Source organism: Pavona decussata, unplaced genomic scaffold (genome assembly GCF_977016875.1).
Source record: "Pavona decussata unplaced genomic scaffold, jaPavDecu1.1 SCAFFOLD_386, whole genome shotgun sequence".
NCBI lineage: Eukaryota > Metazoa > Cnidaria > Anthozoa > Scleractinia > Agariciidae > Pavona > Pavona decussata.
The window spans coordinates 2,066,605-2,089,680 of NW_028145758.1; the positions used below are offsets into that span (position 1 = coordinate 2,066,605).

The 23,076-nt window shown below is 38.7% G+C and overlaps 2 protein-coding genes across 3 annotated transcripts; one reads left to right on the forward strand and one right to left on the reverse strand.

Annotated features, from left to right (window-relative positions):
• Nucleotides 1-8,294: 8,294 nt before the first annotated feature.
• LOC146451606 (U3 small nucleolar RNA-interacting protein 2-like) lies at nt 8,295-19,017 on the forward strand. Of its 2 annotated transcripts, none has more exons than XM_085099051.1 (14): nt 8,295-8,406; nt 8,562-8,662; nt 10,458-10,567; nt 11,223-11,290; nt 11,481-11,522; nt 12,223-12,349; nt 12,793-12,914; nt 13,775-13,867; nt 13,946-14,046; nt 14,686-14,826; nt 15,468-15,530; nt 15,615-15,769; nt 16,743-16,825; nt 18,043-19,017. In XM_085099051.1, the coding sequence occupies exons 1-14, from the start codon at nt 8,332-8,334 to the stop codon at nt 18,208-18,210; spliced, it is 1,449 nt and encodes a 482-aa protein (XP_084955177.1). In that variant the 5' UTR covers nt 8,295-8,331; the 3' UTR covers nt 18,211-19,017. The 2 variants fall into 2 exon arrangements, with proteins under 2 accessions (XP_084955177.1, XP_084955178.1); XM_085099052.1 differs by having other exon boundaries at nt 16,746-16,825.
• Nucleotides 19,018-19,022: 5 nt separating this feature from the next.
• LOC146451607 (mitochondrial inner membrane protease ATP23 homolog) lies at nt 19,023-22,905 on the reverse strand. Its single transcript, XM_085099090.1, has 6 exons — nt 22,768-22,905; nt 22,550-22,595; nt 21,708-21,789; nt 20,447-20,581; nt 19,851-19,937; nt 19,023-19,448 (listed from the first exon to the last, which is right to left on the reverse strand). Exons 1-6 carry the CDS (start codon nt 22,880-22,882, stop codon nt 19,311-19,313), a joined length of 603 nt encoding a protein of 200 aa, XP_084955216.1. The 5' UTR covers nt 22,883-22,905; the 3' UTR covers nt 19,023-19,310.
• Nucleotides 22,906-23,076: the final 171 nt, after the last annotated feature.

Consider the following 23,076-nt stretch of genomic DNA (forward strand, 5'->3'; position numbering starts at 1 on the left):
GAGATAGAATGGATGACGACGACGGCGGCAATGATGATGACGACGACGACGACGATGACGATGACGAGGACGATGATGATGACGATGATGATGATGATGATGATGATGATGACGACGATGACGATGACGATGATGATGATGACCACGACGACAATGACGATAATAATGATGATAATGATGACGACGATGACGATGATGATGATGATTCATCTTCTAAATTCTCTGTTATCTCTTTCAAAGCTTGATATAAGTGTTAACGTTTTCCGCGGATTCACACACTAAGCCCCAACAGTGACTCGGCATCTTATTTCTTTTCGTGAAACAGTAAAACTCGGGGCTTATATTCAATGGGGGAGAAAGTTATTTTTGAAGGGATCATTTGCGTTGCAAAATCACTTATGTTTAGCAATGAAAACAGCTTGAATTTCTGAGCTAGTGAAGGCTTAAAACAGCTAACCGTAAGCGTTCATAGCCCGTATTCGGAGGTGGGGGGTATTATAAGGGGAAACAATTACAAACTGTTGAATGCAGAGGACCACACGACGCCCAAATAAACTGCCCTGAACACTTTTTGTTGCTGGATCTCTTATAGTAGAAAAATGCTCGTGCCAGAGGTCACGTTACGTGTAAATAAACCAAACTGGTTGCACGGCTGACACTACAGCAAAGGGCTTATTTATTTGGGCCAATATTTCAACTAGTACAACTAGTCATCTTCAGGGCCAAAAGTTAAAAGTTGAACGTGAAATTTATCACCTGAGATTTGGTGGGATCTTTGGAATTTTACGGGTTCAGTACTTGTGAGGAAACTAGTAGGTAAATAGCATCATTGTAAAGTTTGTATGTGGTTCAATTTTTAAAACATGTCGTTTTGTTTAATTTGTTTTAGTGAGAGATTTAGAATTACATTCACGGCAAACGGCAGACATGACCACGTGACCATGTTTATCCTACATTTGCCGCTCGCTGTTTTCAGCTTCTCAGTAAAATTGAGTAGTTTAGCGTTAACCCGCCGTTACACGTTGAAACTTTTAGCTGAAACTTGTGTGCAACGGCGAAAAGACCAGTTTCACGAAGTGGTGTTACACGGTGAAACTCTTGCTTTTCACCACTGCGACCGTTGCGAGCCATTGCAGAAGTAGAAAGCGGTTCTACTTTTCGTGAAACTTGTCTCGCAACGGAAGTTCGAAAAAGTTTCACGAAACCGACCATGTTACACGGTGCAACGCCTCCTGAAACTTGTTTCGCAACGCCGTTGCACACAAGTTTCAGCTAAAAGTTTCAACGTGTAACGGCGGCTTCAGCATCAAAGGGTCATTTTTTTTTTTTTTTTGCACCATTCTCATCTACGTTCTCATTTTTTCAAGAAAACGTAAACGTAAATCTGACGTTTACTGTTTGCCGTAAACGCGATTTAAAATCTCTCTCTTATTTGCTTTAGTATCACAGGCGGTGATGCTCTGTTGAATGAATTGCTCTTTTAACGGAATCTGGATATCGGATACTGTGAGAGGGTTTTCAGGGGGTGAAATCCAAAATAAAACCGAAGCCACTATACAATCACAAAATGGCGTCCACTGCCCGGTTATTCAGGGGTGCTTACCATTTACGCAAACCATCCGGATGGAAATTTTCGGCATAAATACGAAATGATTTACAGTCGACTCCCGATAACTCGAACCCTCGCTAACTGGAACCAATTTTCCTTTCCTTTCTGGTCATTTTCTATATAATTTTACCCTCGATAACTCGAACTCCCGATAACTCGAACCTTTCTCAATTTCCCTTGAAGGTTCAAGTTTTTGGGAGTCGACTGTAGCTTGTCTTAAACATAACATAACATAACATAACATGCAAAATCAGTGTATGAACCTCAGCTGTAAATCCCAAAAGGAGTAATAAAAATGCATCACTTTGACCAGAAGCCCATAATTTCAGAAGTACTCAAAATCGAATGATGCGTACCATTTGATTTTCCAACTGGAAATCCCAGGTTTTCCATGTAAATGGTAAGCACCCCAACCCTTTCGTTAAAAATATACTGATAATGTCAATAATAAAGGCTGTGGTAATAACATCGGACAATAAAATAAAGGAAATTATCGCCAAAAAAAATTGCCTTGCAACTTGATCATCTTCTTCCAATTTATTTGATAGTCGGGCAAAGCACACGTGCAGGATCTCTGGCAGGAGGTTCTAATCCGCAAATTTTAGAAAAAAATAGTTGCTACCGATGATGAAAAGGCTGACTTTACAGCTGGGATTAAACGTTTTCGCCATCATTTCGTCAGACGAGGCCTGACTTCTTCAGGAATAAACAAAAGGGCCAGTTAACATAAGTGAGTTTCATCTCGGTTTCAGGTTATTACACGATTCCGGGGTGAAATGTGTTCATCCAGGGATAATTTCATCCCGAGTCTTCAGCACCGGGATGAAATAATGCTAAATTGATCAAGCTTCGTCGAATTATCAATTTCTTTCCAGTTGAATGATTATATACATCACAAATTCAACATGTGAAAGTCGTGTCATTCTCATATGATCGGACAGTATCCTTTTGACGAATTTCGGTCAACTTCATCTCAGGATTCCCTGACGAAACTACTGGTGTAAACAGAAAATAATTTTCATCCCAGGAAGAGACTCATCCCGGAACGCAACTCATTCTGTTCTCATGTGAACGCGGCCTAGGGAGTCGTACCAGATCTAACCCTTCACCTAAACCCAACCGTGAAGTGATGTAAGTTTGGTACATTTTATCATACATAGCCCTTTTCATGAATTATCTTGTAAACTTAATTTCTTTTGTTTCTCGATTTTTAGTTGTAACCTTTTTTCTTCTCTTGTAATCTTATTCCTGGTGGGATACTCCCTACTATGGCCTGTGCGGAGAGGCTCCGCCCAAAAGGGGTAGGAGTCGAAGTATATGAAAGGGTAGGGAAATCTGTCATTTAGGTATTTTAAAGGGCCTTTCATTATTTTCCAGTAGAAGGTATACGAAAGGGGTACCTTTTCTGCCAAAAATGGTATATAAAAGGGTAAGGGGTCGGACCTCGGGGCGGAGCATCTCCGTATTAATTTTTTTAGTACCCCCCCGGCCTACTACTGAGCAAGCACAGTCGGTAATATATCACACTGAGCGTTAACGACATCCGATAACGGCTGCCACCTGGGCCGGCCTACGATCCAACCGCTGACCAAAAGATCGTAGGCTCTGGGAACGAGGATAACTAAGGGTACATTCTTTTTGGGCTATTCTAGCTATTCTTATTCCGGTTTAGGAATCACAGAATACAAGGAATTTCAATTTCGACAAGAACGCTCCTAAAATCTGGAAACGGAACACCCATGGCGGAGGTGACCTGAGAACTACAATGTTTGCGCGCGCGAGCGGTCACGTAGGATTTCCCGCCAAAAATTTCCCAAAAGAACACGTATTCTGTCTATTTCGAGTAAACGGTATTCCTTCCATTCTGTTCATTCTGCTATAGGGAAAAGAAAGAACAGAATGCTATTCTGTGCAGAATAGCTCCCAAAAGAACACAAATACCGAGTATTCCTATTCCGGAATAGTCCCAAAAGAACGCGCCCTAAGTTATGGGCGAAAATAATTTCTGCGCATGCGAAGGAGTGCAGCAGGATGGAGGGAAAAGGGAAACTCTGAACAGACCTCTCAGGGTATGAACGCTTAAAGGTTTCAACATTCGACCAACACGCTTTCAACAAGCTTTAAACATTTTTTACGCTTTCAAAAATGTCGAACGACCTGTCAAACGCCCCCAACATTAATTTGGTTCAACAAAGTGTTGAACGTATGTTGATTCACATGTTGAAACCGTTTAAAGGGGCCTTAAGAGGACGATTACAAGTGAAAAACTATGCTCAATAACTATGGATATTACGAAGGTCTCAAGAAGAAAAGTGAACTAATTTATGCAGTGCGCGAGTTTATTTCGGCCCAATCATATCATTAAACTAAAACGTCATTTCCGGTATATCTTGCGCAAACGAAACTAGAACGCGTTCTTCGATCTTCAACGATCTTCGATCAACGATCTTCGACCTTCAAACTGTGTCATTGCCCGAGAATGTCCGACTCCGCTAGCAGCAAGAACGTGAACCCGAATCAGTAACGGTAAGATCTTAATCTCTGATGACGAAAAGATGAGTGAATTTCCTTGAAACAGAGTTTCGCTTTGCAAGAAAAAAATTCTGCGTTCGATCAGTTTCGTTATTCGCGAAATTTGCTTTCATATTTTGCTTCTGATTCGTTTCTCCAGGTCAAGAAAAGAGCCAAAACTAGCAGGAAGGGAAGGCCAAGAAAAGCAGTGAAACAGGTCTGACTAACCTTTATGTTATCGTGTTGACAGTGTGTGTTCTGTTTTGTAGGGGTGTTACTGATAAAAATCCAGATTTTTATATGCATGGAACTAAACTACCAGACTCAATCGCATCAACGCAACTCTATCGCAGCCATTATAGCTGCAATCGAATTATCAATCAATCAATCAATCAATCAATCAATCAATCAATCAATCAATCAATCAATCAATCAATAGCTAGATATAAACTTGAATACACAGTCTCTTCAACACGGGTGTTACTAAACAGTGTAACGAAGTAACGAGAAAACAAGTAACGGCAAAAAAAAACCGCACAGGTTAAAAATAACAAAATCAACACATAACATAAAGAGAAAACAGGAAATAAAATTCGACAGGAAAAACAAAAAATAAAAGATCAGAAAAGAAAAATTGAAGAAAAAATCAATTAAATGCGAAGATTATTTTAATATTGCAGAGCAAACCATTTTTTTACTTATGCAGCAAACCACTTTAATTTATAAACATTCTTTAGTGCGCTGATCAGAAATAGAACGCCATAAGGTCTGTTTAAACGTTTTCAACATTTCACCAGCATTAGTTCAACAAGCGACGAACAGATTTTGGGCAAATGTTGGACAAATGTTAAACAAAGTGTTCCAACGCCTTTAGGGTTTAGAATGCCTTTAGTACGCGATCAAAACGCTCTTAGAACGCGTTTAATACATGTTCAAAAGGCGTTTAAAACGCGTTTAATGGCATTTAAAACACCATAACCACGCGTTTAAAAGGCGTTTAAAAAAAGGTTCGAAATGCGTTCAAAACAACTTTAATACGCGTTTAACAAGCGTTCAGTACGCGTTTAAAACGCGTTAAAAACGCGATCAATCAGCGTTAAAACGCGTCTAATACGCTTTCAAAACGCGTTTGAAACGCGTTCTACACGCGTTCAAAACGCGCTTCACACGCGTTTAATACGCGTGCAGAACGCGTTTAAAACGGCTTTTAAACGCGTTCAAAACGCGTTTAATACGCGCTTTATTAAAAGCATTTAAAACACGTTCAAAACGCGTTTAATACGCGCTTTATTAAACGCATTTAAAACGCGTTCAAAACGCGTTTAAAAGGCGTTTGATACGCGTTTAAAACGCATTCAAAACGCGTTCAAAATGCGTTTCATACGCGTTTAAAACGCGTTTAATACGCGTTTAAAACGCGTTCAAAACGCATTTTATACGCGTTTAAAACGCGTTTAATACGCGTTCAAAACGTGTTTAATACGCGTTCAATACGCGTTTAAAACGCGTTTAATACGCGTTTAAAACGCGTTTGAAACGCGTTTAAAACGCGCTTAAAACGCGTTCAAAACGCGTCTTAAACGTGTTCAAAACGCGTTTAATACGCATTCAAAACGCGTTTAATACGCGCTTTATTAAACGCATTTAAAACACGTTTAAAAGGCGTTTGATACGCGTTTAAAACGCATTCAAAACGCGTTCAAAATGCGTTTCATACGCGTTTAAAACGCGTTTAATACGCGTTTAAAACGCGTTCAAAACGCATTTTATACGCGTTTAAAACGCGTTTAATACGCGTTCAAAACGTGTTTAATACGCGTTCAATACGCGTTCAAAACACGTTTAATACGCGTTCAAAACGTGTTTAATACGCGTTCAATACGCGTTCAAAACGCGTTTAATACGCGTTTAAAACGCGTTCAAAACGCATTTTATACGCGTTTAAAACGCGTTTAATACGCGTTCAAAACGTGTTTAATACGCGTTCAATACGCGTTCAAAACGCGTTTAATACGCGTTTAAAACGCGTTTAAAACGCGTTTGAAACGCGTTTAAAACGCGCTTAAAACGCGTTTAAAACGCGTCTTAAACGTGTTCAAAACGCGTTTAATACGCATTCAAAACGCGTTTAATACGCGCTTTATTAAACGCATTTAAAACGCGTTCAAAACGCGTTTAAAAGGCGTTTGATACGCGTTTAAAACGCATTCAAAACGCATTCAAAATGCGTTTCATACGCGTTTAAAACGCGTTTAATACGCGTTTAAAACGCGTTCAAAACGCATTTTATACGCGTTTAAAACGCGTTTAATACGCGTTCAAAACGTGTTTAATACGCGTTCAATACGCGTTCAAAACGCGTTTAATACGCGTTTAAAAGGCGTTTGAAACGCGTTTAAAACGCGCTTAAAACGCGTTCAAAACGCGTCTTAAACGTGTTCAAAACGCGTTTAATACGCACTTTATTAAATGCATTTAAAGCGCGTTCAAAACGCGTTTAAAACGCGTTTGATACGCGTTTAAAACGCATTCGAAACGCGTTCAAAATGCGTTTCATACGCGTTTAAAACGCGTTCAAAACGTGTTAAACGCGTTTAACGCGCGTTTAAAATGCGGTCAGTACTTGTTCAAAACGCTTTCAATGCGCGTCCAAAACGCGTTTAAAATGCACTCTGTACGCGGTTACAGTACGTTTTTAAAACGCGTTTAAAACGTGTTTAAAACGTGTTTCAAACGTGTTTGATACGCGTTTCAATCTCACTGAGGGGAACGGATAAAAAATCTAAGCGGCGTAGAATGCGGCATGAATGTAGAGAAAACGGGCCGCTTATTAAGCCGTTTTAGCTTTCTTGTTTTAAATGCCATCTATATTTCGATTCCTGGGCTAACCAAACACAACGCAAGCGATGTTTTATACCGTCTAACTCTGTGGGTTAGGGGGAGGAGACAGCTGACATTTCAGACTATCTGGCAATGGGGCATGGCGTCCACGAATCCTTGTAGCGTACTTTGATTCGAGTACTTAGGGTTACCGCTATTCACTTCTGCATTCACGAGTTGGCTCACAGGAGCCTTTTTCTCAGGATAGTGGCAGGTAAGGCAGCTAAAATCTCTTTTAAATTGGTTATTAAAACACCATCAACTTTCTATCATTGTGTTGAAAATTCTTGACAAAAAGTTTCCTGCTTCCTACTACAGTCGAACCTGTATTAAGCGGCCCTGTATTAAACGGTCACCCTCTATTAAGCGGTCAGTTGTCAAAGTCCCGAAAATTACTTCCCTTAATTACTGTAATTTTGACCTCTATTAAGCGGTCACCTCTATTAAGCGGTCGCGGTCACCCTTTGCTAAGTCCCGAAGAGCTGTTTCTATTGTCTGGACCTGTATTAAACGACCACTTTGGAAAAGAAAACCATTTATGCAAATACTGCAGTAGTTGAAACAAGTACAAATAGCACACCAGGTAATTGATTTCCTTGTTTATTTTCACAAATCATTAAATCGCCGAATACATTACTCGAACATTACTGTTTCTGCCTTGAGGTCAAAGTCTTGCCATCATTGCGGATCGAAATCTTCTTTCATTAATTTCTGTTTAAGCCAAGTGCACGAGAAGTCATCCCCTTGAAAATGATATTCACATGGCACTTCTAGACCATAGCCACCTCATCTGTTTACGCGCTTACCTTTAATGATGGCCTTTCCTGAATTCGATGGTCTCTTTCTGTTTTACTACTCCCTTTCTATGTTCTATTTTTCTCAAACCATGTTATTGTTGCAGTTACTTTTAACCGAGTAAGTGATTTTTTTGGAGCGCTTTTATGCATAAGCTGTACACTAGCTACGTCATTAACTGTGATGTAAAATAGCATTTTCGCTGTGTTCTGACCTGTATTTTGTACAACCTGTATTAAGCGGTCAACCTGCATTAAGCGGTCACTTAGCCATTCCCCGAGGGTGACCTCTTAATACAGGCTCGACCGTACCTCCCTATAATAGCCTGTACGGGGAGGCTCCGCCCAAAAGGGGTACCTTTTTCACGCTCTTCAAGTATATGAAAGTGTAGGGATTTCACGAGTCGAAGTATATGAAAGCTGTCATTTAGGTAAAGACAAAAGAACGACACAAAAAGTGGCAAAACTGTGAGCCAGTTTATTTAAGGGTCAGCGGAGATTTAGATCCCAGTTTTCCTCGGCTGGTATAAAAACAAGATGTCGGGCTTCTTCTTGTCGGAAAGCAAAGGTTCTTCTTCAAATTCACGGAAAAGACGGGCTAAATCGTCCCAAGTAAGTCACTCGTCGCTTGAATGCTAAACTTTTATACTGTAACATGCATTTATTCCGCATCCAAAGAGAGCGGCAGCCTTGCGTTTTGGCTTTATACTCAAAAGTTGTCTTCTCACGTGGTTTCAAAAAATCCTGTTCATGTACATACTTCGCAGATTCCAGGCTCCAAAAATAAGCAGCAAAAGGGAAAAAAGTCATTTAAAAAACCTGAATACATCAATGAAGATGAGCTGGAAAGCGATTCAGATATTGCAAGGTAAATATGGCTGGAGGTTTTAAACATGTAATAAGCTAAATGCCCTTTTATGTGTATTCATAAATTTTATTCTTTGTTATAAAATAGCCAGGGTCAAGCAAGCACTGTGATTGGTCAAACTGTGTTCTGTATAAATCCATAATGCACGAAGCATACGTATGGTGCGTGCATTATAATTGTACATATGCACGGAGCACACGTCAGATTTTTTGCCTGTGAAAAATCTGAGAAATTCAGAGACAGAATGCGCTGTCACTCCAGCGATTCGCAAAGAACAGTCTCTTGTACTGATGTTTCCAGACTTTTAATTAACTTCAACTTGTCTCTCAACACCTTAAAACTTAAACTTGACTTGGAGTTAACTTCTTGAACTTGCTTACGATGTGTAGTCTGCATCGCAGACAGTCTATAAAGCCCTGATGTAGACAGTCTGCGCAACCGCTCCAAAAAGCTTGTTCTGGTATCCCGCCGGTTTGCAGGGATATCTGTAACCATTTCTGATTGGCCTAATTTCGAACGCTTTCTATGATTGGTTGTTCCTTCTTGAGCAATACCCTGCTCCCCAACCACCATCCTAAAAATACAATTTGTACATTGTTGTTCTTCTTCGGGTTTTTCCTTTGATTGATCGATTGATCATTTTGAAATATTTTAGCGTTGTGAATTAAAAGAAAATGACGGCTTTTTCTGAAGAAAGTTGGGAATGAGCGTTAACAGCCGCGAAAAGAGCAGTTCGAAATATCTAATCTTCTGCCGGAACAAGAAAATTCGCTTTGGGAATTTCTGTTAGGTCAAAATATTTTTGTGAATTTGCCGACTGGCTATGGCAAATCTTTACTTATTCCAATGTCTTCCAATTGCGGCGGACAATATTTTTGGAAGGCCTCGTGGTTCCAGTATCATTGTAGTAATATCACCGTTGCGAGCTCTTATGGAAGACCAGGTTCGTCTACTAAATGATATTGGAATTCCAGCAATTGCTATCACAGACGAAGAGGACGAGGAGTTCACGCAAACAGGTCCTGAATGGTAATTTCGTGCTCGTTTGTGGCTCTCCTGAGTGTTTGCGCCATCTCCACTGAATCTTGGAGAAGCATTTTTGATTGTGAGAGCTTCAAAAAGCAGTCGCTTTCGACGAGGCTCATTGTATTACACAATGATTTGGTATGTAGCTATAATTTGCAACCTTTTTAGTGCGATAAATAAACAACTTGTTATTTATTTGTAGAGTATTGCGTGTTGCTCAATAGGAAAATGTCCAATCAGAGAGCATGTTAGAAATTAAGCCAATCAGAAAATAATGGTTACAGATATCTGTGCAAACCGGCGGGATACCAGAACAAGCTATTTGGAGCCGTTTCGCAGACGGACTACATCGAGTTCTCTATAGGTCTTGAGTGACAAGTCTGGCTGCAACGCAGGCTAACGATGTGACGAAAAACTAAAACAGTTTGACTTTTTACTTGATTGCGCTGTCGCGTGCCCTGTCGTGATCGTCTCGTGATCGGCAAGAGGGCGCGCTATTAAATTGCGCCTTATCTCGTTCAAGGAGAAACTTGATGTTGATTCATTATAATTCGCACTTGTCTGAGGAGTTGCGATTGTTTATGTTTTATAAAAGAAATAAAAAACTTGTTCCTCATGCATTGTTGAGTCATATAAGCACTTGGGAATTTTTAAGAACACTCGAGAAGTGCAGAAAGGCACAGGCCGCTCTGCACTTCTCTCATGTTCTTAAAAATTCGCGCGTGCTTATGTAACTCAACAATGCACTCGGCGTATTTTTTTCTTGCAGTGACAAGGAAGAAGACTTAGATGAGGAAGAAGTGGAAGCAGATGTTGAGACAGCTCAAGAAAAACGGCTCCGACTTGCAAAACAATACCTGGCGCAATTAGAGAGTGAAGGTACAGTGGCATCCCAAACCATCAGGATAAAATGTTGCTCTGTAGGCCTGCAAAGCTGTAGATTAACTCAGTTTCTGTAGTATGAAGTAACTAGGAGTATTACTACTCCTCCCTGGATGGGATGCTTGTCAATCACAGCATGTCCAGCATGAAGTAACTAGGCATATTATGTTAGTCCATCACAGGACACCCAACATCCATCCAATCCTATTAAGAGGCCAGTGAATTATTGTGGATTGGATGCTAGTCCCATTACAGGGTTACCAGATTTTCAAACGAAAAACAGCATTTTCAATTATTCAACAAAATTAATAAAGTACGTAGACGGTGGCTTGAATCTACCAGATTTTAAATTTGTTTAAATCAAAGAAAGTCAAATCTGTTTATTAATAAAACCTATCAGATTGAATGAAGTAGGTAGATATTTCTCTCCATGCTTAGCTGTTGAGCAGTGTTTGTTGCAAAAAAGGCAGTTATGTGCTAAACTTGCATGTATGAGTATGTTAGAATTCCAAAGCCCCCATTATTGTATAGAATTAGTTAGTCAGAAGCGCCATACCATTCACGTAGGAATGGAATTGAAGATAACAAATTCAACATGCCAGCAAAGTGTCTCAGTCTATGATTTCATGATAATTTTTTTTCAATCTTGCAGAACAAAACAATAAAGACTCAGATGATTTAGATCATGATGCAATAGCTCACAGACTTAAACAGGATGTTGTGAGTACTATCTGTTGTTTCACGTCAAACTTGTGGATATTATAATATAGTAACATTTTTTTGTGTGTGTGTGCATAAGTTGTGATGGTTTATGGGTGGAATGATTTTTCACTTTGGATTATTATATTGCAATCTCACATAACTTTTACATTCCTCTTGATTATGTTTTCTTTGTTCTTATTACTGACAGCTTGAACAAGCTGGCCGATTACAGAAAAGAATAGCTTGTCAGGTATGAAACCACTGAAAAACTATATTTTCCTTTCAGCATGTAATTTAATCTCCTTGACTAATTTGTTTTTGGCACAACTTTTTGTGGTATGAGACAAGAATCCATTTCTTTTAAAAGTAACTTCATTTATTTCATAAGTTCAGTTAACTGATAAATAACCCTAATTGCAAGTGTATATTTTATTAATTAAATTGAGAACAAAAGGGTCATGAATTTCTCCATCAGAAAACTGTTATTAAGTTAAAAATGTTGTTTTCTGTTAGCTGATGAATGAAAAAAAGTGGAAAACATTTTTCTCACACACATGTGAGAGTCTGGATAATAGTGTTGTGGAGGGTCTAGTCACATGGTTTTTCGTATTTTTCCTGTTTTCTTATTGCCATTCCCATTGCCTGACCTCCTGCCCAATCACCCTTCTAGTTGATACTTTGATGTACCTCACGGCCATAAGTTTACTCTTTTCATTCTTGTGAGGCCCTTGTTGGGCTGTGAGTTTTTCATTTATGCCAGTTAGTTCTTCGCGTTTTTGAGGCATGTAATCTCAGGGGCATTTTTTCCTGTTTGTACTTTTTTAATGTTTTTAATAAAGGTCAGGCTCTGTGGTTTGGCTTGGCATGGCTTCCAGTTGTGTATGAGAAGTGCTATACTTGTGAAACAAAGCAAAGTATCTTCATGTGCAATACTTTTTGTCTCTCATCAGTACATCCAGCCTTCTCCAGATGCGGTCAGAGTTCTGAGAGGTCATCAGCTTTCCGTCACATGTCTCTGTGTGTCACCTGATGACAAGTCTGTTTTCTCTGGTTCAAAAGACTGCTCCATCATCAAATGTAAGAATTGCCTCAGAATAATTGATGTTTTGTTTCCCCAGATGCATTTGTTGTGGTTCATAATTTTGGGGGGTTTAAAAATCTTCAAACCACTTTGATTTTTATTTCTGTTTGTAATTAAACTGGTTTGAATTATTTTAAAACATAAAAATTAATCCAAAACATGTGCCAGAGATCTTGCCCCTTAAAATGTACCAACAGGCAATGAGTTACTGCTTATCCACTATCTTTCGTGCAAACATAATAATGATATATAATATTATCATGTTGTCATATTACATTTAATTATCAATCTGCTTTAGATACTGATTGGCAATAATAAGTTTTTGATTTTAGTCTCTGTAACATTCAGTTAATAGCTTTTCCCTGTGAGATGGATATACCATGGTCTATTGAAGGTCATTAAAACTGTTCAATGGTTTTTGGATTTTTGCATAATACAGGGAATATAGAAACAGGCCAGAGAGAGGGAAAGATCTTGGGTTGTCGTACAGCCGGTGAAGAAGGCAAGGGCCACACAGGACATGTTCTGTGCCTTGCTGTTACATCTGACAACAAGTATCTGGTGAGAATTATTATAATTTAGTCTTCTCTAGACTGGCCCACAGCGTTGGCTAGGTTCAGTAGTCCTCAGAGTGTTTTCATTTGGTTATTTTCAACCATCCTCTCTGCTCTGGAGTGAACAACCGAGGGAGATGGCTGAAATTCAGGACATTATGCATTTCAATCTTACTAATATCCAGAGTCCTCAGGCTCTTTGGCCAATAGTTGTTGTCTTGTTAAATACAGGCACTTGTAAATCACTTTTATCAATTTATTGTTAGTGGTCGTAAGCATTGCTTTGAAAAAAATCATCAATTCCAGTTGGCATGTGCTTCCGATTTTTGAGTGAGGGATGAAATCTTACAGTCAATCCAGGTCACGCCTGAACAGTATTTCCAAGAATGAAATAAACATTTGAATTTCTCTTTGTAATGTCCGACGTGTGAATGGAATGTTGGACATTTCTCTGGAAATCGTTCCGAAAAAGACGCATTAACTGAAAAAAAGGTTCAAAATACTTGGGAAACAATTGTTATTCTTGAAATATTCAATTTTGCAATGTAAAGAAAAATTCATAGCTTTATACCGTCAATAAGCTAGGGAAATTTATACGGGAACTCTGAAATCTTGTTGGCAATTTTTAAAACTGACATGTAAATTTCAAAACTCCGTTCAAATTTCAAAAATATTGTTTACATGTGACCTGGGTTGACTGTTAAGTAAAAGTCAAGGTATCTTTTTTCCTATCCAGTTAAAATCTGAGAAAATTCGTCAGAACTTCTCTTGGAAATAAAAGGACAAAACTGGAACGGTATAATTTCTTGGGAGATTGTGTTGAAACTTGTTATACATGTTAATATTATTGTCGTACTCATGTTATAGGCAAGTGGTGGAAGAGACAAAGTAATTCACATATGGAATCCTATTTCACTTTCTCATCTTCACACATTCAAAGGCCATAAAGATGCAATATCGGTGAGTTTGGTTCGTGTTTCATGAGATTTTCCTCTACACTGCAACTTACTCCCAGACTAAAACTGTTTTCTCTGTTAGGGTGTGGTGTTTAGACGGGGAACTCATCAACTATTCAGCTGCTCTCATGATCGCACGGTGAAAATCTGGAATTTGGATGAGATGGCCTATGTTGAAACTCTGTAAGTGATGATAAGGAGTATTTTTACTACTTGCTTAAATTAGCATAGTTACAGTGCAGCGAACTCAACCGGGGCCACCCAACATTGATCAGCCAATCACAGGTCACATTGACAACAAAGGAGTCTGGCTTTGGTAGTTAGTAAACCAATCAAAAACGAGAACATTTCAAAGTGTCGGTTTTATCAGTGACCCGGGTTGAGTTCGTTGCACTGTAATAAGAGGCAATGATTATCAAGCCTGACAAACTTCTTTGTTACATGTATATGTTTTTGTTAGCATTTTTGGCCTTGACCATGCACAGACAACAATGGATTTTGAAATGTGTTGGGGCAACTGACCAATAGGAACGGTTCTGTAGTGTGAACAAAGGATTGTGCACAGTCGTGGCCCTACCAACATAAATTGTAGCGCCATCGTTTTCATGCCAAGGTTTCATAACCAGTACCCTCAATTAACTATGCTTTTAGGAAACCCTTTCCTGATGAAATTTCCAATAATCTTCCATGCACGGGAGAGATATGGATATTTTCTGGAACCTAAATCCTAATATTGGATATAAGGTGATTATGCTCTCAGCCTTTGAGTAATAGAATACTTGCTCATTTTTCAATTAAAAAATAAATAATATTTTTGACTAGGTTTGGACATGAAGATAGTGTGACAGCCATTGACAGCTTATCACGTGACAGAGCTGTGACTGCAGGCGGCAGAGACCGAACTCTTCGTGTGTGGAAAGTAGTTGAGGAGTCACAGCTGGTTTTCAATGCACAAGGAAACATGTAAGTAAACAATATGCTCATAATTTTATTATTCATTAATAGCAAAGAATAGCTAACATCTAATTTCATGCTTTGTATCACTTATCTGCTACTCATGTTACCCCATACATGTTGTCTACCACTGTAAAACATTTTGAGAGCCCTGGCTGATATTAAAGTAATGTTTAAAACACGAGCAGCGGTGTTTTATCGGGATTTAAAACCACGAGGCGCAGCAGACTGGTTTTAGACCCGATAAAACACGTGCTGAGAGATTTTTGAACGGCTTCAAAAACATTCCTGGAAAAGCGTGTCAAGAGAGTTCATATCAATGATGCTTTTGTGAACATTGGAAATTAGCATACGAGAAAAACATTAAACACCACATACTAATGAGGAGGAGGTTTTATTGGGTTTTAAAACCACTGCATGTGATGTTTTATTGATCATTTGATAGGTTGATGGGCTTATGAATTATTAATGAGTTTTTGAAATGTAAAGTGCCATTTAAAGAGCAATATCTCTTTGTTGTATAGGCTTGCGCACCAGCTGTGAGTTAGTGACTGTTATTTGCGGTCTTATTTCCAAGATGGAATAAAAATTGATGATGATGATGATGATGATGGTTGTTAAACCTTTTTCTTTCCATTCTGTGTTTTAAGGGGGTCTTTGGATTGTGTACATTTAATCAATGAAGAAATCATGGTATCTGGTGCAGACAATGGGTATGTCCATGCTTTTCTTTAGAGTTTGTTGAAGTACCAGTGATTTGAATTGAATTTTGACATGAAGCTTCATTTCATCAACAGTTCATTAGCGCTATGGAGCGTTTCAAAGAAGAAGCCATTATGTACAGTACCAAAAGCTCACAGTAAACCAGACAACAGCTCAGAAGAGGGTATTCCAGATGAGAGTTGGATAACGTCAATTGCAACACTGCGCAGTACAGATCTTTTGGCGTCAGGTAGGAGCTTATATGGTTGGAGCATCACCTCCTGTTTGGAAATCAGGTCCCAAATCCAAACAGGATGCTTGGGGCATGTTTTTGAGGAAATCATTCTGGGATTAGCCTCCCTCACAGACGTTCTTTAGGCTTGTCACGCAATCTTTTTGGGAGGAAAGATTGCGTGACAAGCCAAAAGAGCATCTGCAAGGGAGGCTATTCTGGAAACTGAATGAGAATCCTTACTTACTTGGACTGTCATTTTAGGTTTTTTTTCTTTTAATTATTACTTGTTCTCAAATGTGTTCTGGAATTGAAGGGCTTGGAGCAGAACTGACCAGGGCCCAGTTGTTCGAAAGCCGATTAACACTAATCCAAGATTAAAAGTTAGTCGAGGTTTTTATCTCGCTCGTTTAACATAGTTTAAAGGCTAATTCCAGGCTAAAGCTTAAGAAAAGTCTAAGTCAAAACTGAGGGACAAAAATCTTTTGAAGAATCTTTATTGATCAGTAATTAAACTCGAATCAAAGTTCCAGTTAACCCAGGATTAGCTTAATCGGGCTTTGAACAACTGGGCCCTGAAGGCATTTCAGATCGCATTTTGTTTTCTTGTGGCCTTGAATTCAAGGCTACATGCAAAATCTCTAGTGAATCTGAGCTAAAGCAGCTAAAGCAACAAAAAGCAATCTGAATTCCATTTAGATCAGTTATGCTCCCAGCCCTTCAATAATTCATTGTAAGAATGGCACACCATATCATTCCTACCATTCTGTTTTCATTCCATTTTAGCAATGGTTGTTTTTCTGTTGTTGTGTTCCAATCATTCAACCTTATCATTCCAACTGTGTTTATTCCCATACCAGAAGACTGAAAAAAATGTACTCTTGGCCCACTTGCCTGCTATGGCCAAACAATTAATGTTACTGTGACCTGCCTTTTGAGTTTTAGTTACTTTAATGAATAATTATATTAACATGACTCTCTGGTTTGTCAGCAGGATCTTGTGATTCTTGTATCAAGCTCTGGGAGTGTGGAGATGGCTTCAGAAATCTAAAGCAGCTCTTTTCAATACCTATGGTGAGACTTGCCCCAGGGGTAGGGAGGATGGTCATTCTCAGGGGAATTTGACAATTTTTGTCAAAACTCCCCACTCTAGCCTAATGGGTTATCAAAAAAAAGCTAAATGTCTTCTGGGTATGGTGAAACAAGTTACTGTACTATAACTATTGATGATGCTCAAATTCCCATTTATCAACTTGGCCTAACCCTGAAGTCCTTCAGGGGTCAAAATCCATACCCATACCAATGCTTGAGTGACTGCTTTTGCATACAGTCAATTGCGAAAACCTTGACATCTAAAAAGCATAAACCATGAACGATGAGACCCAATGGATTTGTGGATAGTGTTTAAAAATTGGCCCTTGTTGGCACTTTAAGGAAAGCTTGGACAGTTTTCATCATTCACCATGTGCAACTAATTTTGGTTATCAACCATCGCACAAGAATAGAATATTACCATAAAGCCACTGGGTCTCATCATTCATGGTTTATGCTTTTTAGGTGTCAACGTTTTTGCAATCGAGTGTAGTACAAGACTGAGAAAGTCGACCAAAGTATTGGCAGTTGTGAATAAAAAAAGTCAGTCAGGGGCCATATCTCCATTGCGTGGGTTGCTTGAGCTTTCTTGAAAAGTAATCAGCTATTTCTTGTTTATTTAGCACTTTGCTCAAAATTTAAATATTCAACTAATTTTTCTCACGTGACAACCACTCTCTGTGCCAAAATATGTCTCATTTGAAGCAATTTCGATTTTAAGGCAAAAGTCGCAAACGCATCCTGCACAAAACCCTTCAATTATCCCTGTGGCCAGTAGTAGTAGTTAGTAGTAGTTTCAGGTGCTAAATATCCGTCAATGGACATAGGCCTTCCTCATTGACTTCCAGTGGGCCACGTTTTGCGCGACATGGTGCCAGTGCTTTAGGAAACTATCTAAGTCCTCCCTCCATCTGGTCCTTTTTCTTCCTCAGTTCCTTGTGTGTCTCAGGGGCGTCCAGAATGTAATGCGCGTTGTCCAACAGTTATCTGTTCTTCTCGCTACATGACTAGACCAATTACATTTGAGTTTGCTTATCGTTTCCATGATATCTCATACTTTGGTTTTTTCCTCTATCCGTTGAGCTGTTTTACGATCTCGCCATGTGAGTTATATAGGGGAATACAGTACTGTAAGTTTTATTGAGGAATACCCCACCCTACTCTTTGGAATTAATCTCAGGCATTTCTTCTCTCGTTAGGTTGGGTTTGTAAATGCTTTGTCATTCTCCAATGATGGGAACACACTGATTGCTGGTGTGGGACAGGAGCACAGGCTGGGACGATGGTGGAGACTTAAAAATGCCAAGAACTCTATATGTGTTATACCATTACAAAGAACAGTTGAAAATGGACAACAGTCATCATGAAATCTGCACTAGTGGAAGCTGGAGCCTGAATATTTATAAGACGATTCATCTGTTCATTCATCCATACCTCAGTTTGGACTGGAGAGTTATTTTGGTTTAAATTTTGAAGGGATCACAATGACAATGTTTGTGTTGCATGAGGAAACCAACCCTCAGGCCTTGGTCACTTTAGCAACAGAATCAGAAGCAGATTCAGGATTAGAAGAACCTTCTGACCTAGTGTGAATCAATATGACAGAAGCAGAAACATTCAAAATGGTGGAAGGCCCACAAGCTTTTCATTCTAAATCTCATGTAAAGGGATTGGGAATGAGCTATGTGATTGGTTGATTCTTCTGCTTGCGCTTCCGATTGCAATCACCCAGTTCACACTTGATTGCAAGTGATGAATCAGAAGCAGAACTGGGGGAAAAAGGAAACATTCTGATCCTTGCGATTTCGATTCTGCCAAGCTTAGGATTGTGATTCCGTCTCTGTTTTTTGATTCCTTACGCTTCCAATTTTGACTCTGCTTCTGATTACGTTCCCAGTGTGAACCAACCCTCAATGATCAACTGTATTTTACTTTTTACTTATGTTCAGAAAAAAGTAAATTCCACCTTCTCCTCATGAAGTGAAATTTGATTTAACTTTCACGAAAAGGTTTCTTGGGTGTACACAAGCTAAGTTAGGCTAAACCTTTCACCTTACTCAGGTGTTTTCCATTTCAAATCATTTTTGGAAAGTAAGTTTTTCCAGACTGTTGAAACTTAATGGGCCTGTGATGTAAAATTTTTTGTTGGATTAAAATAATAACTTAATACCATGTGTCAAAGCAAGTTTTTTGCATTAATAGAACAGAATAGATTTGCATCAAACAATATAAGACAGAATAAATTATTGTAATTTTTATTTTTTTTAAAAAATTGCAAGGTAAAATTCTTGGATGATTTTCAAATGGTCCAAACCAAAGTCATGACAGTAAAAGGCCACTAGCATTGTCACTTTCAAAACATGACACGTTATCTGTCTTTCCTTTGGAGACAGTGACAGTAAGTGGCCTTGGACGATCTTAGAATCAGCTTTTTGATACAGTTCACAATAACCACTATTTCGCCTTGTTAAGGAGGAATGCGTTCAAATGGATCTGTATCATTGAAACAAGCATCAAACACACTGTCCACAACATCCTCTGCTTCTTGCTTGCTGATGTCTCTGACACAAAGCATGGACTTAACTGCTCTTTCTTTTACACACACCTACAACATCAACCAGATATTCACCTGTCAAGGCCTTGAAACATTATTACTATCCAAGAGATAAAACCCTGGGCAAAACCTCTAACCCTTTAAGCCCAAATAATGACAAGTATGTACGTTTTCCTCACAATATCACAACCTGATCAAGAACTCAGGTTCCTCGCCACTTTCTTGTAATCTTTTTCCTTCCACTCACATTTTGTTTTTGTAACGTGTGTGGTGAAATAAAATAATAGAGATAAAAATTGGTAAAAGTCTCTCTTCTGGTGTTACAAGAAACATGACGACTAGAAGTTCATATCAGAAGCAATTTTGATAAAGATTGACACCTTGTAAATCGTATTTAATACATTGAACGTGAACAGTTGATGTAAAAGCACTACTACCAAATCGATGAGATACCTGCTGATGGCCTTTCCAACCAAATTTGAACCTTCCGAACGTCTCCTTAGAAAACCAACAATCTCCACTGAGGTTCGCAGCACGAATCTGTTGGTAGAAAAAAAAGTTACATAGTTTCATTTTCACAATTTTGTATTCTTGTCTCTTTCCATAATTATGTAATTTCCACAACTTTCACAAGGCTAAAACTTCAACTAAGGATAAAAATAGTAATAAATTTAATAACAACAACCTTCACTTACCCTCGCTCAGTGTTTATCACACAAGTTACTAGTGGAGCCAAGCATTTATAAACTAATTCAAAATTGCAACTGGTAGAAGGTAGACCAGCTGGCAATTTACAAGTGCGGCCGAGGAGTTGAACTGGGGAGTATTGAGAAACAACTCCTGCTAGTGGTCAGAGAAGGACTTGAACCCAGGATCTCCTAATTACAAGTCCAGTGCCCTAACTGCTCCGCCATGTTACTTCCCACCCCCACCTTTGCCTTGGGGGAATGGTCTCAATTTTGGTAGTGTAAGCTTTGTGGCCATCAAATGTTAATGAATAATAATTGTATAACAACAACAAATGAGACAGTGATGGAAAAAGAAAATACCTCAGTACAGGCTAACATTTTCACACTATCAGGGTCATATTTTACTCTGCAGTTATCATATGCATGTATGAGCTCATGTGTCAGAACATCCTCCATTCTGCTCTGAGAATAGATTGTATTCTCACATAAGAACATCTACAGAAAGTGAAAAAAAGTATTAGTTTTTGTCAATCAAAAGATTATTTATAAAGAGGTAAAGTCGCACATGAGCCTAAGTGGCCCACACGGCCAGAGCTTAGGCCTGGTTTCTGCAGCATGAAGAGACTAGGAGTATTGCTACTCCCCCCTGGATGGATGCTTGTTCATCACAATGTCGGTAGTCTGGGTAAAGAGCGACGATGTGGAGCAAAGTTTCTTGTCTCTTACAAATAAACAACTCAGACTCAAACCGCTGATTGCCCAATCAAAAGTCCAAATATTGTGTACTAACCACACCTCCATAAAAAAATTTATGCAAAAGCCTAATTAAGTGGCCTAGAAAACAGTAGCCTGCAAATACATTATTTTGCCTTTTATTGTGTGGTTCCAGAAAACAGTCATACCAACCCCAAGGAAGGTTTTTGGAAATTCCAAGGGGAAGGGGGTTCTCAAAGCCAAAAGTTTTAAATGAAAGTAAGAGAACAACTGTTCCAGAGTGGTGGAGGGTTAAAATATTAAAATTAAAATATCTATGGGGGTATGGATGGATATTTTCCTGAGTAACAAATTGCAGGGAGAGCTAAGGCTGTATTCACAGGGTACAACAAATTCCCGGAATTTGTTACCCTGTGACGGCTCAATTCCATTAGCCTTTAAACCTTATGCCAAAATGGCTTCCATTTTAACATTCTTTTGTTTACATTCCAATGAGCCCTTCTTGCCTCGTTCAAGGAAAAACATTCTTTTGATTTTTGAACTTAAGACATTGTGAGGTAAGAAGAGCTCATTTGAATATGAACAAAAGAATGTTAAAATGGTAGCCATTCTGGAATAAGCACTATACGTCAGGTGGTTTCTCTTAGAAAACTTGAGAAACTACAACAGAGTAATGCTCCATGGCTTTTTTTCTTGTCTCCAGTCGATGAAAAACAATAATTTCTTGATTTATGTGAAAAAAATATGGAAACACCTTCTCAACACTATAAGCTAATACATCAAAATAGAACATTATTTTATTGAAAGTTCACTGGCTGTCTGGTGATCTAAATGTTAGCTGCAGTGCCCTTGACTTGGTATCCATAGAAACGTAAGTATAACAAAGAAGATTTTCACTGCATTATACCTCTTTTTTGTCATGGTCAAATCCTCCAAGAAGCTTTGAATCACATGGTTCACAAATCATGTGCTTCTCTGGATCAACAGTACTATAATAGAAAATAACAAAGGCGTTTTTTTCTTCAATAGAATATCCTGATTTTCTCACTGAAACAGGTTTAACCTTTGAAATGAAGTAAATGTTGTGCTGGCTCGACATTCCATGAGGAATGCTCATATGGGGAAGTGTAATGCAAGAAATAATACAATACCCTCAAAAATCCTTTGGTCAGGAAAAAAAAACAAATAGGCAACACAAAACCCTGACAGCACCTTTCATTTTTTAAAAAACAGATATTTGCATGTTCCCCACAGCCCCTCCCTTACCAACACCCTTAAAATGGCAGCTGGGAAGGGCTTATTACTGAGAGAGTTTTATAGCAGGTGTATGGAGTGTGATTACCATCAAAATTGAAAGTTGTGATATTCAAATATGCAGTTCTGATATTGGAAAATTCAATTCTGTAATTCAATACTTGTACTGTAATATTCAAAATATGCAGTTCTGACATGGGAATATTCAATTCTGTTATTTGTTCTAAGACTATAGAATAACAGAATTGAATGTTCCAATGTCAGCACTGGATATTTTGAATATCACAATGCAAGTATTGAATTGCAGAAATTATTGATCAGAATATTCCAGAACTGCGTGTATATTTGAATATCACAATAAAAACTTTGAAGTTTGATGGTAATCACACTCCATACACCTATCTCCACACAGGCCTTTCTGGTTCTTATTTTGCTATAGATATTAGCTTAGCATAATTGCTAATTTAAAAAAAAAACTCTTTTACGAGCACCTACCATCCTAGTTTGCTCATTGCATCCAACATGAATTTCACATAAGACGCTAACAAAAGAAAGTAGATGAATAGATTCATTGTGACACGCAATCACGCCACCTCAGACAATATAAGACTTACATCATATAGTTTACGTATACGCTTATTTGTTTTTGAACAGTTTGTTTTCAAATTTGAAGGGGTCGAGTAGATAGGCCTTGTATTACCCTTGGTACTTACAAGCTCTACAAGCTTTGGCAAGTCTCTCTTGACACTTTCTGTGCATTCGTTCGTTTGATTCCGAGCTCGATTTTCTGGTGTAATTTTCACCCTGATCTCCAAGAAATTCCGCCATGTTGAATTAGACTGCGGTGTGATTTGCGGGCTCATAACAGAAAACCTTAATTTTCAAGATGGTGGACGCGACTCTTGGGAATTGGATGCTCGATGAGATTTAAGTAACTTTTTAGGTGGCTTCCTGAGAAGGACAGCTAGTGCTTTTGTAATATTCCTTACAACACAGCTGCAGCTGTCCAATTTTGTCATCGG